Source organism: Rhineura floridana, chromosome 8, assembly GCF_030035675.1.
Source record: "Rhineura floridana isolate rRhiFlo1 chromosome 8, rRhiFlo1.hap2, whole genome shotgun sequence".
In the NCBI taxonomy this organism is placed as follows: Eukaryota; Metazoa; Chordata; class Lepidosauria; order Squamata; family Rhineuridae; genus Rhineura; species Rhineura floridana.
Window position 1 is genome coordinate 81,686,408 of NC_084487.1, and position 16,969 is coordinate 81,703,376.

Below are 16,969 nucleotides of genomic sequence, written 5' to 3' on the forward strand. Positions count from 1 at the left end.
GGTGCACTTGTGACTATCAGATATGCTTGTGCTGCAGTCCTGAACATATTGTGGCTTAGTTCACACATAATGCTAAGACAAACAATGGCTTAGCACAAACAAGCAAACATGCAGTCTTCTGGAGAGGATATCACAGTTGCTTTGCTTCTCCCTGGTCATATCGCTGCTGCACTACACTGACCTAAGCCATGGTTTGACTTAGTGCATAATCCGAATCTGAGTTTATGGTTTAACCCTGTTCAGACAGACTATGAGGTGTAGCCAAGGTTTGTCCTGTGGCTTTTGAGAGCTGTGTGCCATCAATATTTATTGAGGGTTTTGATAGTTATGTCATATTTGTGACTAACCCAGCTCAGATTGGGTTAAACTGATTTAATGATACTCAATCTCATTCTACCCCATTCACTTTGAGATGTCACTCTTTCCATCTGCCTGAGAGCAACATCTGCTTCTCTATCCTTTACCCTTTGGCTCCCCCTGGTGTCCACCTTGCAGTATAGCTGCTAAAAATTACGGCTGCAATCGTATATACACTTACCTGGAAATATGTACCATTGAACTCAGTGGGACTTATGTCTCAGTAGACATGCGTAGGATTGCACTGTGTATTATGCAGCCACAAGAGTGGCTGTATACTATAGCCAGCATGGATTTTTCACATTCCGCAATGTTAAATTGAAAATACCCCCATGCCATTCTGATGCTTCCCATAAGCTCATTTCAAAACAAAACCTTACAAAACCTATAGTCCTGAATTCAGAAACACTTGTCTAACAACCCTCTAAATTTTCATGGCAATACACAAAACAGTCAGAGAGAATAGAGAGTTCAAAATCTAAAAAGAGAGAAAAAAAACCCACAGTCCTTTTGGAGTTTTTTTCTCAGAGTTCTCATAATCTGTTGAACTTCATTAAAAATCAGCCATGTTCACTGAGTACCTGTAATCCTGTTAAAGACCTTGCCCCATACTCTGATCTTCATCTTCTGCAGTTTAAAAGTTAAAAAAATGCCTGGCTGATTTTTAATTAATTTAAGAAATTTTGGCTTGAACCCAATTATAATGTTGGGCATGCTCAGTAAGAACCAACTGTCAGTATTCTAAAAGCCAGACTCACAGCTGCTTGGCTTGCCTAAACAAGGGGCCACACCCACACCAGACTTTGATTTCACTTGAGACAGTCATGGCTTCACCCACAGAATCCTGGGAAGTGTAGTTTGTGAATGGTGCTAAGAGGAGACTCCTATTCCCCTAAGAGAGCTCCAGTGGCCAGAGTTATTTAACAGTCAACCACTCTATTGAAGCTGTCTGAGGGGAACAGGGCATCTCCTAGCAACTCTCAGCACCCTTCACTAACTAGACTTCCCAGGATTCTTGCAGAGAAGCCATGACTGGCCAAAGTGAAATAAAGGCCTGGTGTGGACGTGGCCAGGGACAGCTTTGGTTTAAATTTGGGTGGGAGGCTATATGTGCCTGCTGTAGAATAAAAAGGTGAGGGAAATTCGGAAAAGCAATGATACTGTTCACCATGTTTTCCTTTTGGAAAGGAAAGGGGCTTCCCTTCTGCCCAGTGCCCACCCACCCAATCTTCTCCCCCTCCCTTCCCTGCCCCTCCCCTAGGTCAGTGTTGGACTACGACCTGGGAGATCAGGGTTCGAATCCCCACACAGCCATGAAGCTCACTGGGTGACCTTGGGACAGTCACTGCCTCTCAGCCTCAGAGGAAGGCAATGGTAAAACCACCTCTGTATACCATTTACCATGAAAACCCTATTCAAAGGGTCACCATAAGTCAGGATCGACTTGAAGGCAGTCAATTTCCATTTTTAAACATGATTGCACAGAAATAAATCCCATTGAACTCAAAAAGTGTACAAATGATAAAACCCATCCTCCCTTCTCCTCCCTCTTCCCCCTTCCCTCCCCCTTCATTTGCCCCTCCCTCCCCCTCCCCTTCCTTCCCCCCATGGTCAGTTTTACCTATCTTATGCATGATTGCACAGAGGTAAATACCATTGAACTCTATAAGCATGCAAATGATCAAATCTGCCCTCCCTTCCCCCTTTCTTTGCTGCCCTCCAATACGCTCCTTCCCTTTCCCCTCCTCCCTCCTCCTCCCCCGTGGTCAGTTTTTCCTATCCTAACCATGATTACATAGAAGTAAATCCCATTGAACTCAATAAGCATGCAAATGCTTTCCCCCTCCTTCCCCTCTCCTCTCCCTTCCTCCTCCCCTCCCCTCTTCCTTCTTCCTCCTCCCCTGCCCACTCCAGCCCTCCCTCCCTCCTCCCTGGTCAGTTTTACCTATCCTAAACATGATTGCATGGGAGTAAACCGCACTGAACTCAGTAAACATGCAAATAATAAAACCTGTCCTTCTCCTCCCCTCCACCTCCTACCTGCTCCCATCCCAGCCTTTCCCTCTCCTCCTGCTTCTCTCCTCCCCATCCCCTGTGGTCAGTTTCACCTATCCTAAGCATGATTGCAGGGAAGTAAATCCCATTCAACTCAATAAGCATGCAAATGATCAATCCATTCTCAGCAAACTTGCACAGGTTCCCATTTCTTACCTCCCGGATTAAAAAGCAGGGAAATTCACTAACAGGCAAAAAACCTTACGGTTTAAGAACGTACCTATAGCCCACAGATATTTCTATCAAAATTTAAAAAGCAGGGAAATTGGGCAGCTATAGTGAATGCCCCAGGGGAGCAGGACACCTGACCTCCTCTCTGAGATATTGGACTGCCCTACAAATTGGTCAAAATGCAAACACAATTTGGGTTGGTCTTTCATAGTCCAATCCACTTCCTGTGTAGCTTGGAAGAATTTGGTCACATGTGCCTCTGAGCATATGGTGAGTTGTGGCAACACCTGCAATCAGCCCAAAGAATAGAAAGAAGACATGCTGTGCTGATCTTGTTTTAGCAGGGAGGAAGCAACATTATTAAGACAGTTGATATAGTTCAGATGGTCACTTTAAATATGTCTGATTTCCTTTGCAATTTTAGTGAAGTTTCCTATAGGAAATAATTTTCTTTTGTTTCTATTTCTGAGAATACGTGAAGCACAGCAACGCTAAAATGTACACTAAAAAACCTCCAAAAATAATTGTGGAATAATGTCATTGACTTCTGCAGAATAGTCTCCGGTGGACCTCCGGAGTGTCTCAGTTTGCACAAGATAAAACGGTGGGAGGTGAAATATATTCTAGCAAAATGCTAGGTGTGCTCTATGTTTTTAATTGTCTGTGTCCACCTTGCCTTAAATGAAGTGGTTTAAACATAGCAGGCTGAAAACATGCATCCTCTTTTTTCCAACAGCTAGAGTCATTGCTTAAGTAGCAACATATTGGAATCAGTCTGATTTTACATCAAACTGCAGTTTCAGCTTCAACTGTTAATGCACCCAAAATAGAAATAGAACATCACCTCCAATTTGAAACACAAAAGGCTGTCTTTACCTTCATATGACATTGACCAATAAAAAGGCTTTGAAATTAATACAAATAAATTTGACACAGATTTGTAGGATGAATAATAAGGAAAATAAACTTTTCCAGTTTAGATTCTCTGTAGAAACATTAGTAACACAGGAAAGAAGCAAAGTAAGAACACCAACACACATACAAAAATATAATTCTCCATCTTTGGAGATGGCAGGTGTTGCCACCGCTCACCATATGCTCAGAGGCACATGTTACCAAATTATTCCAAGCTACACAGCAAGTGGATTGGACTGTGAAAGACCAACCAAAATTGTGTTTGCATTTTGACCAATTTGTAGGGCAGTCCAATATCTCAAAGAGGAGGTCAGGTGTCCTGCTCCCCTGGGGCATTCACTGTAGCTGCCCAATTTCCCTGCTTTTTAAAGTTTGATAGAAATATATGTGGCCTATAGGTACATTCTTAAACCGCAAGGTTTTTTGCCTATTCGTGAATATATAACATTAGCACAGGTGGTCAAAGTATACGATACCAGTTTTGCAAAGTGAGTCTTGAATGTGTTCATTCATGGAAAACAGTACAGGGAAAATTTTGTTTTGGAAGCATGCTTTATGGTGCAAACATATATAAATACCATATAGGGATGCAGTATTTTCTGCTCTGTTTATATCACTGCATCTTAACCAAATTGTTCGTTCCCTATTCTTATGGTTGATAATTGTACATTATGTACATATACACTCTGCCTTCTCAACCTCTTATTCTGCAATACAAAACCTTTTAGCTAAGCCCCTGAATGAACCAGAAAAAAGATTCATAATATAGTAAGTACTGTTAGCAGATGCAATAGCACCAAGAAGGGTACTCTTGTTAAAGTTTCTTTATGGGGAATTTGAAACTAGGGGAAAAAAGAAAGGTGGTGGAAAATGTTCCATAAGCATTACACATTTGAAGATGCATACTAGTTACTAGATAAGAGCCATCAACAAAGAGGCCTGTTTTAGGGGTTGCTGTCTCCACACACAAGTGCTATCTATCATGCGGTGTCTGGGTTTCTAACCAGTAGGTTTTGGAATAACACTTTTCTTCTAATTGTGCATGTGTTATGTAGCACAAGCCCAGTTTCAGAGTTGCCGTATCCAGTGAGAACAACAGGAGTGTAGTGTTATAGGAAAGCCTTCAGACAAGCTAGCAAATTTAGGACATATTTTCTGTTGGTACTCTTCAGCATCCTCATCCTTGTTTGGAATGGGATGAAGAATATCAGCAAGACTGATTTAAGTTTCTTTTTCAGTGCTTGGAATTATTGGCCTTAATCCCATGAGGCTTGAATCTTTATAAGGTGCCTATAGGTAATTATTGACTGCCTGAGAAAGAGCTTGTGTTGCCTAAATAGCCCAAGCAGAAATTGTAGCTATTGAAAGTAGTAATGATGTTGAATGTAAATGAATTTCTTTGCTGACCTAATTATGCTTACTGGGATACATAGACATGCAAATAAACATAGATTAGTTTCTATTCCACTTTTTATTCTCGTTTGGGCTGGTCAGTAGCATTCCCTTGGATAGTCTTTTGACAGTATAGAACAGACTTTTTTTCTATTTGTTTGCCTGTTAGTAAAATAGTGTCCTGTGTACAGGAAAAATAAAAAGGGCAGTACAGTCAAATTTGGTTATAAAATAAACACATATCCCCCAAACCACCTGAAACAGATGGGAACTGAGAATTGTCCATGTGTGGCAGCAGAGAACACAGGCATTAACCCTCACCTGTCAGAGTCTGGTATTGACACTTGTGTGAAGCAAGTCACCTGTTTCTTGTTTCCCTTCAGGATAGAGTCTAAAGTGGGGTGGGTGGGCGAGGAATTGTGGTCCAAGCACATGCAAACTTATGTGCATTCTTCAAGCCAAATCTTTCCCTTTCTACATGACCCTTTAAGCTGCAACTGGGATGGCATTAGGATGTTAGTTTTGTAAACTGTATGTTCAATGGTAATTTTTTTTTATTTTGCAGAAGAGCCAAAGAAAAGCACTTTACTATTTCCGTATGAGAGCAGCTTAATGAAAGATTTAGATGTTCTTCAAGAGCACACAGTTTTAGAATATGCTTCTAAAAATGTTTCTGTAGAGAGTTATAGAAACAATCCACATTCCCGGAGAAAACGTTTCCTTTCTTATCCAAGATATGTAGAGGTGATGGTTACGGCTGATTCCCGAATGGTTCAGCACCATGGACGGAATTTGCAGCATTATGTATTAACACTAATGTCAATAGTAAGTAAACCTGTATTATAATATATGTATTCTAACGTATAAGTGAGTTTCAGGATAATTAATTTAGGATCCCCGTCAATCTGGAGGGACCAATGCGCAGCCCAAAGAGTTGTTCCTGGCCTTCCATCATTGTTTTAAGCAGTGCTTATACAATTCAGACTGCAATCTCCAGAACTATTACCAGGGGCTTCAGAGTTGTAGTTTTTTTTTTAAAAAAAATGGCAGCCCCCACCCACTTATACATCATGACATGCAGGGCTAGCAACAAAATGTTGCATTGTATCCATGGCCCAGAGGCCAATGAATGAAATTTCCCTGGCTTTCCTCCAAGACATGAAGAGAGTGCAAGAATCAGCGAGATGCAGCACCCAGGCTTGAACAGCCTTGCAAGGCTGGCATTTTTAGTTATAGACAGAACCCTCTTGCTGCCAGGTTTCCATAACACACACCTTTACAATTGGGGAGAAAATCTTTTTTTGGGGGGGTGTCAATAGACATGCAAAAAAACCCTGCTTTGTTTGTGAGTGCCCACGTTTGCTTCCATGCTGATTGGCATAGGGTCACCCACTTTACTCTTAGAGGGAATATGACATGGAACTTAGCTGTTCAAGAAAAAAAATGGTCATACATTCCTCTGGGCTAGCGCAATAACCTGGCATGAGCCCAGAGGTAGCTCTTTAAATCCTGGTCTATATTACTTGGTTAGTTGTGTCCAGTGACAAATTCTTTTTCACAGCAAATTTGGTTCTAAAATAATGTAAGGGGAATGTTGAGCCATAGATGCTCAGAAATAATGCTGTGAATACATTAATGCCAGATTTGGGTCTACTAATCTGTTGCGTACAGGGCAGGCCACATTGGGCACCTGAATCCCATTTATTAAAATAAACTTATTTAATTTCATTGAAGAACTATGGCTCATCTGGGTTGTGAATGAGGTAGAAAGCTAACAGCTATGGAACTAAGATGTTCATCTTCCATTTAAACAGAAATATGGTCTTACAAGAATTGAATTTGCCTTTGTTAAACTGAAATATGTGAACTTGAGCCCATGTACAGGCTTGTTAAAATACTTGTGCTATGAAATAAATAATAGAATTTGGGGAGAGGAAGAGAGAGATCTCAATGCTGTGCCAAAAGCTTGCCTCAAAACATGACTTTCTGCTGATATTGCAAGAATGTTCCAGTAGTTCCTCAGGTTTGATAGGTTAGTCCCATTTATGACAACAGGACAATAAGCTAATTTTCATAGCTAGATGCAGGTTTGTTAGTTTCCCTGCTCATGTATATATTGTAGTTTAGAGAAAAAGTGACATAAAAATTGGTTCGTACAGTGCAGTCCCATCCGTGGTTTATCATAAAGTAGCCACACAATGTTCAGCGGGACGTATTCCTTGGGAATTATGCTTTGGATTACATACTAAATCAAATGGGAGAGGAGAGGAAGGTGAAGCTCCATTGCACAAGTCTGATCATGCAACATTGAGTTCTGCAAAACATAAGAGCATATTAACATTTTGGGTTTTATTTATTTAGGTTGCTACAATCTACAAAGACTCAAGTATAGGAAATCTAATAAATATAATGATTGTAAAATTAATTGTAGTTCACAATGAACAGGTAAGAAAAACATTAACTTCATGATTCAGAATAATTTGTTGTAGTATTAAGTTTTAAAAAGTAATTTCAAAAGTTAATACATTTAAAAGTCCAAGAAAATTGTTTTCAATATAATTTTTTAAGGCACATGTACCTTCATGTAAATGAAGAAGAAGCTGTATAAATATCACCCTGGAGAGTTGCTGTCATTTGGGGTTTGTAGGGTATATAATGGTGAATTGCAGTTTAAGATTTGCTATGTCAGTAATGAAGAGATGGATCCAGAGGTCCCCTTCCTACTCCAGAAGGAGTCATTCCATTGAAGGTAGATTCCTTCTGTTCATGGAAGGAATCTTTTTTTAATGCTTGAAACGGGACATGAAAACTGGTCATTCAAGCATTTTGTGCAACCGTTGCAGGCCGATAGGCCAGTGCAAATATTTAGAATTGGGATGTAGCTATTTATGCTGATTGAATGGCTAGCTGTATTAGTATTTATTTTAATGCTGACTAGGTTCAGCCCTGAGCCTGTAAACTAGTTTTTGTGATCACCTACTTGCTCACATTTCATGAAGATATGTATTGAGATAGCCTTTCCAGAACAGGTCTTGCACTACTACATAACTAGAAGTTAATTATAAGTGCCATATTTGTTTTGTCTTGGCAACTTATGTACAGGAAGGACCAGCTATCAGTTTTAATGCAGCTACCACTCTTCGCAATTTCTGTTTATGGCAGCAAACACAAAATATTCTGGATGATGCCCATCCTTCTCACCATGATACTGCAGTTCTTATCACCAGGTATAGTACCTGAGAAAACCCATCGTTGTTTCTTTTCACTATTCCTGTTTCATGTAATCACTGCACAGCAATACCATAAGAGCCCCATGAACCTGGGTTAGCATCATCAGACATAACAGTCACGGTAAAGAGGAGAAGGAAGGATTTGAAAACAAAAGGGGAAGGGGTGTTGAGAAGGAATACATAATTCCATGATCTGGTCTCTTAATTCTAGGTGAGGGGCAGCTAATGTTACATCTGTAACCATGTGTTGGTATGAGGCAGATGGTATTCAGTGCCACTGGATTTAATAAAATAGTTTTGTGTATGTATGCTAAGTATCACAGCTGAGCAGCCTGATCCTAAGATGCTGCTTTAACTACAGATACAACTTTGCACTGCAGAAGGTTGAAGACTAGGTGAATGGGGTAGACCTATGCCCCACTTGCCCATTAAAAACCCTGAAATTCCTTTTACAGACCTGAATGAGTGAACTGATGAAAGGAATCCAATTATGTATAGGTGTCTGGAATATAGCAAATTATGTATAGGTGTTTGGAATACGTTTTTCAGACTGAAATTTTCATAGAAAACCTTTTTTTCTTTAAGGGAAGATATCTGCAGAGCTAGAGAAAAATGTGATACCTTAGGTAAGTTAAAGTAAGAAGACTGTGATGCAAATTTTCTACAAACTAAGAAGAAAAAATAGATTGCAATTTTATAGTGGACACCTTAAAATGTAAATCGATCAATGCAATTTATCTTGCTTTGTAAAAATGTTGAACATAAGCATATGGTTACATTGTGATAAATATCTGGTTCACAACTGTAGGTCTGTATTTGTTGGTAAGACAACGGTGCTGCTGTATAAACTATATGACTTTCAGATAACAAATTCAATTTTTTAGGTTTAGCTGAACTTGGTACAATGTGTGACCCACTGCGCAGCTGTTCTATCAGTGAGGAAAATGGATTAAGTGCTGCATTTACAATAGCACATGAACTGGGACATGTGTAAGTACATCTTTTCTATCAAGTAAATTTTGTACTTGCCTTACATAGGGACACCACAGTCGTTTTTTGCACTACAAGCCTCTGCATGATTGGCATGAAAGCATGAACTGTCAAGTAAGTACTGTATTTCAGTACTAATACTTAGTGTTTATGTTGAAATTTAAACTCTAAACTTTAGAGTGTTCAGAGTGGTTCATGTGCATTATCTTGTTGATTCTTTACAGCAACTCTAAGGTAGATCAGTATTACTGCAAGTGAGTAAGAGTACTTGAATCTGTGGTTTCCTGATTATATTATAACTCAGTATCAGGTTTGTATAATACAGTTGGAACGAGACATATTTTGAAATGAATTCAAGTAGCAAATTACTAGAATATCCTTGAGTTGAAACTTGCCAGCATCTTTTCACTGTTTTCTCTAAAACTGGTTATGTAGAGCCCTTATTCTGTAATATTTTAACATCCAGTTTTAAAAAACATTGCTGAGATTCAAATTCCATTTTATATATTGCTTTTATATATGTCATTGATGAGTTGTTAGAAATACGAAGAACCCCCAAATACTATTACATTATTCAAGTGCCATTGTAATTAAAGTTGATATATCAGTTTAATGTTTGCTCATATAATTATTACAAAGTAAAAAGCACTTACTAAATTTGTCTCACTTTTTGTGTGTGTGTACTAGGTTTAATGTTCCCCATGATGATAGTTTTAAATGTAAAGAAGTTGGAATTAAACATCAATATCATGTAATGGCCCCAACTTTAAACTACCATTCAAACCCATGGACCTGGTCAAAATGCAGTCAGAAATATATTACTGAGTTTCTTGAGTAAGTATTATTCCAGTTTATCCACCTCCTGCATATGTATAGCAAATGGACACTGCAGTGATGGGCATTTGTGTGATTTCTCTGTCATCCAGAATTTCGACCTTTCTGTTTATATTTTTAAAAAAGCTAATCAAGAGATGGGAGGAGACAGAGAGAAAGCTTCAAATAAATAAAACTGAGGTCTTAGGGTTGCCTTATAAAAGGTAGAAACAATCACAATTTAAAGCATGACTATATTACATTTGAATATGCACATATGGTTGTGTCAGCTGAGATTTTATCCCATCAGTTCTCAAAACCAGAGTTTGCTTCATTGATAGCTCTGCATTAAGGAAATAGTATCAAATAGTATCAAATAGTATCAAATAGTATCAAATAGTATCAAATCAACCCCGAACACAAAATTTGTTCACAAAGTAAGGGTGCAATCCATCTGCTATTTATGCCAGGCTGAGGGGAGTTAGATATGGCTGGATCCCAGCTCAGCTGGACTACGTTGGCAGAAGACCCTCAGCTCAGTTCAGCCACAGTAGAGCTGGGACCCAGCCAGCTCAGACAGGGGTCTGCCTGGGAAGCCCAGACCACTGGAAGGAGGGCTGGTGGAAGGCCCCAAAAGGGGGCTGTCAGGCCCCTTCCTGTGGTCACCGCCTTGGCACGGTCCCACCTCAGGGTCCTGGTCTCTTAACGGTTCTCTCACCGGCTCTAGCAAAGATCTCTCAAGATTCCCCTGCTGGGCAGCACCACCAGACACTCCCTGTAAACAATATTGCCTTGAGACTGTGCCTTCGTCTCCTCCTGGCTTATTGCTGTGTTGTGTCTGGGTGCGCTTACAGGCCTCAACCCCCCCTGTATCTTTGTGCCTCTAAAGATTACAGCCCTGGGTTGCTCTGGATACCTGATGATGTTACACTATCTCTCTTCACCGCTGCCACCATTGATATTGTTTCCCAACCTTGGTATATATGCCCTGCCCACCCTTCTGGTCTGTGAAAGCCCAGCCAAGGATCAGGCGTTTTGGTAAACCAAGATTTGGGCTAGATTTTGTCATCATTGTTTTCAGATTTTTAATGTTTATTATATTTGTATGCCTATTTTGTACGTCGCCCAGAGTGGCTGGATAGCCAGCCAGATGGGCGACTAAGAAATTCAATAAATAAATAAAGATTTATTTATATACACAGGGAATAACAAGATTACTTAAAGGTTTAGTCAACAAGCGTGTGGTTTCAAAGATGTTACTCTTCATGTTTCTTAGTCATCAATAACCTGCCTCACTACCTGCCTAATCCAATCCACCCTACAACCCTCTCCAAAAACAACCCACAGAATCAACTGAACGAACCCCCTCTCAACTGTCATCCTCTCATTTATACCTTCAGACACTCAGCCAATCATCATACAACGTTCTCCAACATTACAACCCATGTACTCCCCCCTCTCACTCAGTCTACTTACCACATATACTCTAATAAACCCGCACTTACCATATTTACAGTATTATATATACAGGGACATCACAGGGGCATTCGGGGGGCATGTTGGAGGAGGGGCTGAGGGGGGGGACTTAGGCCACATCCAATTTGTGTTCGGAGTGCTTCTGCAGGTCCCAATCCGGGCAAAAGTCCCTCTTCCACCAGCTTCCCCTGAGTTGGATTGCTCTGTAAGTTTGAGTCAAAAGCAAGCTATCTTTTAAAAAGAGTTCTACTTGTTTTAATCTGTTGCAGCACTGGTTATGGGGAATGCCTTCTAGACAAACCAAATGGAAGAATCTATGACTTTCAGTCCCAGTTGCCTGGTTCCCTGTATGATGTGAACAAGCAGTGTGAGCTTATGTTTGGTCCTGGATCACAAGTATGCCCTTACATGGTAAGTTACTTAATACAAAACATTATTTTCAATATTAGTTTAGTTAAACAATGTGTATAATAGTTACCATTTATCTTCAAAATTGTGCTGAAATTACCTTGAAACTTTGACAAGGTTGTTGCAAAACAGTTTGCTTTTTTTCTTGTCTTTTCCTTTCCTTGTTAACTTTCCTATCATCATTATCATCATCATCATCAAATTTCATTTACAAATTGCTTCCAATGAGGCATCCTGAAGCAATTGACAATATACCATATATAAAAACAGTTAAAACAACTGCATACATATATAAACATTTTAAAAAGCAATTATACAAACAAAAAAGTTTAAAACAAGAACACATTCTTAAAATTAATTCAGTTCCAAGACATAGTCCAACTGGAATAAAGATTTTAAAAGGCTTGTTGAAAGAGGAAGGTCTTTAGCAGGGGCTGGAAAGACCATAGAGAAGCCACCTGTCTGATATGTGAGGGAGTTCCAAAAGGTAAGTGCCACCCCACTAAAGGCCAATTCCGACATCATGCAGAATGGAATTCCTGATAGGATGGTATCTTCAAGATGCCCTCTCCTACAGAACACAGGACACAGAATTGCTTTTACCTTTTTTTTCATTCTGTCATTAGTGGCCCAGGTAACATAAGAGCTAGAAATAAGTATTTAACTAAAATTTACTAAACAGTTTTAATGGAAATAAAATACACCAACTGTTAACTCAGTAATCAATAATAAAAGGAAGGATAGAATAACAATAAAATGTTCAAGTAACATCTAAAAAAAATGTTACCATGCTAGAGATGTTGATACCTCTGGAAAGGGCAATACTCAGCATGTAAAATTTTGCTTGAAATGCAGAATTTAACCATGTTTGATAATAAAGGTGCAACAAAGCCACAAAAATTAATCGAAAGGTAATCAAAATATCTTCCATGAATGATTATCTCTTAATCACAGTGGGCTAACAGATGTATTATCAAATGTATAGGTTTATCCTTCCAAACTTGAATTTAAAGTTGCCCAAATAAGTTATTTGGATCCCACCTCTAGGCCAAAACATTCTAATGTAAATTTAATAATCCTACCAGGATGGGGGATAGTTAAAACGGATAAATGGTCAAATCCAAAACTGCTGGGCTCACTCCAGCAGGGTGGAAGTTGGAGGGAGCATATTTTCTCTTCTCCTTTCCTTCCTTCTGTTGAAAGATCAAAAAACAAAAATAAATTTAACAACTCCTCTCATTGGTCCCAGTGGGAAGGAAAATAAGTATCCCAGTCCCAAGGTGGAGTATTTTCTTCCCAGTTTGGGGGAATGTTGGGAATGGGATGGCTTTGGATCAAGTGGGTTCCCCTTAACACACCGCTGACCTGCCCCATTTCTCCACCTACCACCATTGGAGCACTAGTAGTGGAGGAGGAACAGCCATTGGGGTTTCGGCAGCTGCCTCGAAGGGCAGACCACCAGCTTTGCCCACAGAGAGACATGGACATAGGATTATGCCTTTAATAGACTGAGTATTTTCAAATAATGACTATTTGGAGATTTCTTAGGATTGGTCCCCACAAGGTTGTACTTTGGCATACAGATATCCAAGTATAAAATACATGTGGATCATGTCAAGAAAGGATAGTGCATATGTGTTTCAAACAGGGCTTTCCGTCTTAAAACAGGAGCACAGTCTTCTCCTAATTGCTCTTTGTGAGTACTTTGAAGCCGCATTTAAATATATGTGCACCCTTCAAATTTTAATCAATATGTTAGCATACTATTATCTGGTGTCTGGCCTGAGAACACAGTGAGCAGTATTCAACGTTAGCACAAGCACTTCTGGCTATACAATGGAACTTTTCCTCCCTTTCCCCTCCCCAAATCCCTAAATCTGTTCTGGGAGTTCCCCCAACTCTCCAGAGCAGATTTGTGGGGGATGTGGAGGGGGAGCGTGGGGAGAAGAGACGGAGGGTAGGTCCCATTGCACAATGAAAATTCTAGCACAAACGAAACTACTTGTTGGTTGACAACCCAGTAGTTGTACACAATTGACAACCAGGCCTATAGTTTTTCGCAAAATGCTCCAGTTTGGCATATTGCATCTGTATGTTGATGATAAATCAGTGTTTATCATGTAACAAAGTAAATCTTGTTTGTTTGGTAGAAACAATGCAAACGTTTGTGGTGTACAAGTGCAGAAGGTATTCACAAGGGTTGCCGCACGCAGCACATGCCATTGGCTGATGGAACAGAATGTGGCAATGGAATGGTAAGGTTTTACTTCCACATCTACCACTTGCCCCTCCTTAAATACTGCCCTAGTTTTTTGTCCAAAGTTATGTTTACCTTCCGATGTCTTCACGACCTTCCCTTCTCCTATCTCTGTTCTTATATCCAGATATATCTGGGCATGTGACCTTCACTCCTGCAGTTCCATTACATGCATAGGTTTCCTACTCCCTCCAAAGACTGTCCCTTCTCCCTTTCTGCCCGTTACGATTGGAATTGGCTCCCAGAGCACCTTCATGATTCTACCTCTCTTACTTCTTTCAAACCTTCCTCAAAACACAGACATTCCATAAACTCTTTGGCTTACCCCCATAGTTCCCACTGCAGCTTAGTCTGTGACGAAGCCTAAGACGTGGAAATGAAACAATCACATATTCTTTCCCTGTTTTACCTCTGCCTCCAGTCATTTCCTTCACCTCTGTTCCTGTTTCCTTTGTGTTGAAATTTTAGATTGCAAGACCCTTGGGGCAGAGGGCTGTTCTCTTATAAAGTGTCATGCACACTGATACTATATAAATAATAAGTGATAATACCATGTTTCTGCCATAACTAAGAATTGTGAAGTAGTGGTAAACAGCAAAGACAATTGGGCTATAGTTTACTAATCTTCAACTTTCCAGATCTGAAACCTACCTTTAGTTCCATTATGACAGGCATGGAACCGTCAGCCCTCCAAAAGTTGCTGACTACCCATGCCTGCATTACGGGACCCATGTCTTAATTTTCTATCATGAATGTATGTTGCAGTACGGCCACTGATGCTACTCACCTTAGGTCAGGCTGTGACTCAGTTCTGGGCCTTGACCCACTTGCCAAAACTAACGTATTAGTCTGAAGCTTCTTAATTCTCAAACACACACACACAAAGGTGTATATATATTCTTAAAAATATATGTTCCCTACATTGACTTCCTGTCCACACCTAGATCTATTCTAACCTTCCATGACCTTGCCCTCCCTGCTCATTAACAGATAAGTAGGTGTTCATAACATAACATAAACAATCCCCATAAACTGAAAGGAAAAAACACGGTTATCTTATAATATACCTAATAGTGTAGTGAACAGCATCTTGAAGTCTGTTATTCCAATATACAATAAATACCAAACTCAAAATTTCCAATTTTCATATACACCATGTCTCATATTCTTAAAATCCAATCATCCCAAGAAGGGGAGCTGTCCCCTCCCAGTTATTATTATATGTGCCACTCGTTTTGTATATTTGCTAAAATTATTTGTTTTACATAGCCAAGTAATATAACTAATGGATCTGATGGTAGCTCATATTCTTCTTCTTCTTCTTCTTCTTCTTCTTCTTCTTCTTCTTATTATTATTATTATTATTATTATTATTATTGTGGTGCCTGGCCGGGGTTCTCCCCCAGCCTTCACCGTCTCAGGAGTCAATTTCCCAACTCGGCAATTGATCCTGGCAAAAATATCCTTCTCTGCTAAGGTTGTGTACACTCACAACAACCAGGCAGGGTAGACACTGCCACCACCCTTCTTGCTGCTTAGCCACTCTGAGCCAAAGGGAAACTCAGAGCCTAGAAAACCTACCAGGGCTTCTAAAGGGCAAGAGCCAAGGTATAGTCCTTGCCCCCAAAAGCCTCAGGTAAAATACCCCAATTCTATGCAGTTGCTGTGGTCAATGGTTAGGACTGGTTTTAGAACTGACCTTCTCATGAAATGAGCACACACTGGTAATAGGAATAAGTTTATTAAAGAATAAAGAGTAAAAGAATAAAAGAGGTGCACAATTATAGCAGCAAGATGGTTCCTTAATAACCACACCCAAAGGGGCAAGGTACAACAAAATACATAAGAGAGTTCAATCACAAATACAAAATAACAAAGTCTAGCTAGCCTGCTCTATACTTACAAAACTAAAAAGACTTGCAGTTGGATAGCCTTCTCCCCTCAGAGAGATAATAGTCAGGATAGCTGATGGTAAGCTGGATCCTAATTGGGTCAAATCAAGTAGGTATGGTGGAACCCAAAGAGGAACAAAACTTAGATTTTCTTGTCCATACTTATGGCAAAAAGCCTTAGCAACAGCTGAGATATCCACAGAAGATATCAAAAAAGAAAACCGTACAATTCCCTGCTCTGCAGCCATCGTGGTGCAGGCTAGCATGACTTATTATTATTATTATTATTATTATTATTATTATTATTATTTGTAACTTACTACAAAAAATTGTCTCAAAGCAACTTACAATATCTTTTTTTTAAAAAGCATACAATACCAAATACATCGGAAGATAAAATAATCTTATTAACTGAAAGTGCTCATCCTGTAATAACATGAAAAAACATGTCCTGTCCTGTGATGCTTGTAATCATTTATTGTAGCAATCCAATCAACAGAAGATACGCTTGTGTGGCAGTAAATGCTTTGTAATTTTAGTTGCAGTTTCCCTATACCTCCATACTTCCTTGGTCTGATACAGAGACCCATGTGAACTCAGCTATAAAGATCTCTTTCAGACGAGCCCTTGTGAAGTAGACCAAAGATGCATCAAGGCATGTCCTTTTTCACTGTGGAAAACTATACGCCTTTGGGAAGCCCGCAAGCAGAACATGATGTCCCATTCAGAGTGGGATCCACGAGGCTGAGACGCAGGTGTAATTAATTCTTGTTTTATTAGAGTAATAGATACATCAAAAGCAGTACGTTTCATAGAGAGCAGTAAACTAACTAGAATTCCCTAGCTGCACTCTAGACATGCTCTGCAATGTATAAAGAAAGTTGACTCAGCAGCTCCTGCCCTGGAGCCGCAAGTTTAAGTAGGGAAAGTCCTTGGTGCGGACCAGGGAGAGGGCTTTTTCAATCGTGGCCCCCACCCTCTGGAACTTACTTCCCTTTGACCTTCGGCATGCC

General features: G+C 39.8%; 1 protein-coding gene across 6 annotated transcripts in view; it reads left to right on the forward strand.

Annotated features, from left to right (window-relative positions):
• ADAMTS20 (ADAM metallopeptidase with thrombospondin type 1 motif 20) overlaps positions 1–16,969 on the forward strand; it is a 125,943-nt gene that overhangs the window by 29,602 nt on the left and 79,372 nt on the right. For all 6 annotated transcript variants that reach the window (XM_061639924.1, XM_061639926.1, XM_061639921.1 and 3 more), the window contains exons 4-11: positions 5,456–5,715; positions 7,252–7,335; positions 7,993–8,117; positions 8,706–8,746; positions 9,005–9,110; positions 9,798–9,944; positions 11,669–11,810; positions 13,958–14,062. In XM_061639924.1, the coding sequence (XP_061495908.1) occupies positions 5,456–5,715; positions 7,252–7,335; positions 7,993–8,117; positions 8,706–8,746; positions 9,005–9,110; positions 9,798–9,944; positions 11,669–11,810; positions 13,958–14,062 (1,010 nt within the window). The remainder of the gene's footprint in view (positions 1–5,455; positions 5,716–7,251; positions 7,336–7,992; positions 8,118–8,705; positions 8,747–9,004; positions 9,111–9,797; positions 9,945–11,668; positions 11,811–13,957; positions 14,063–16,969) is intronic.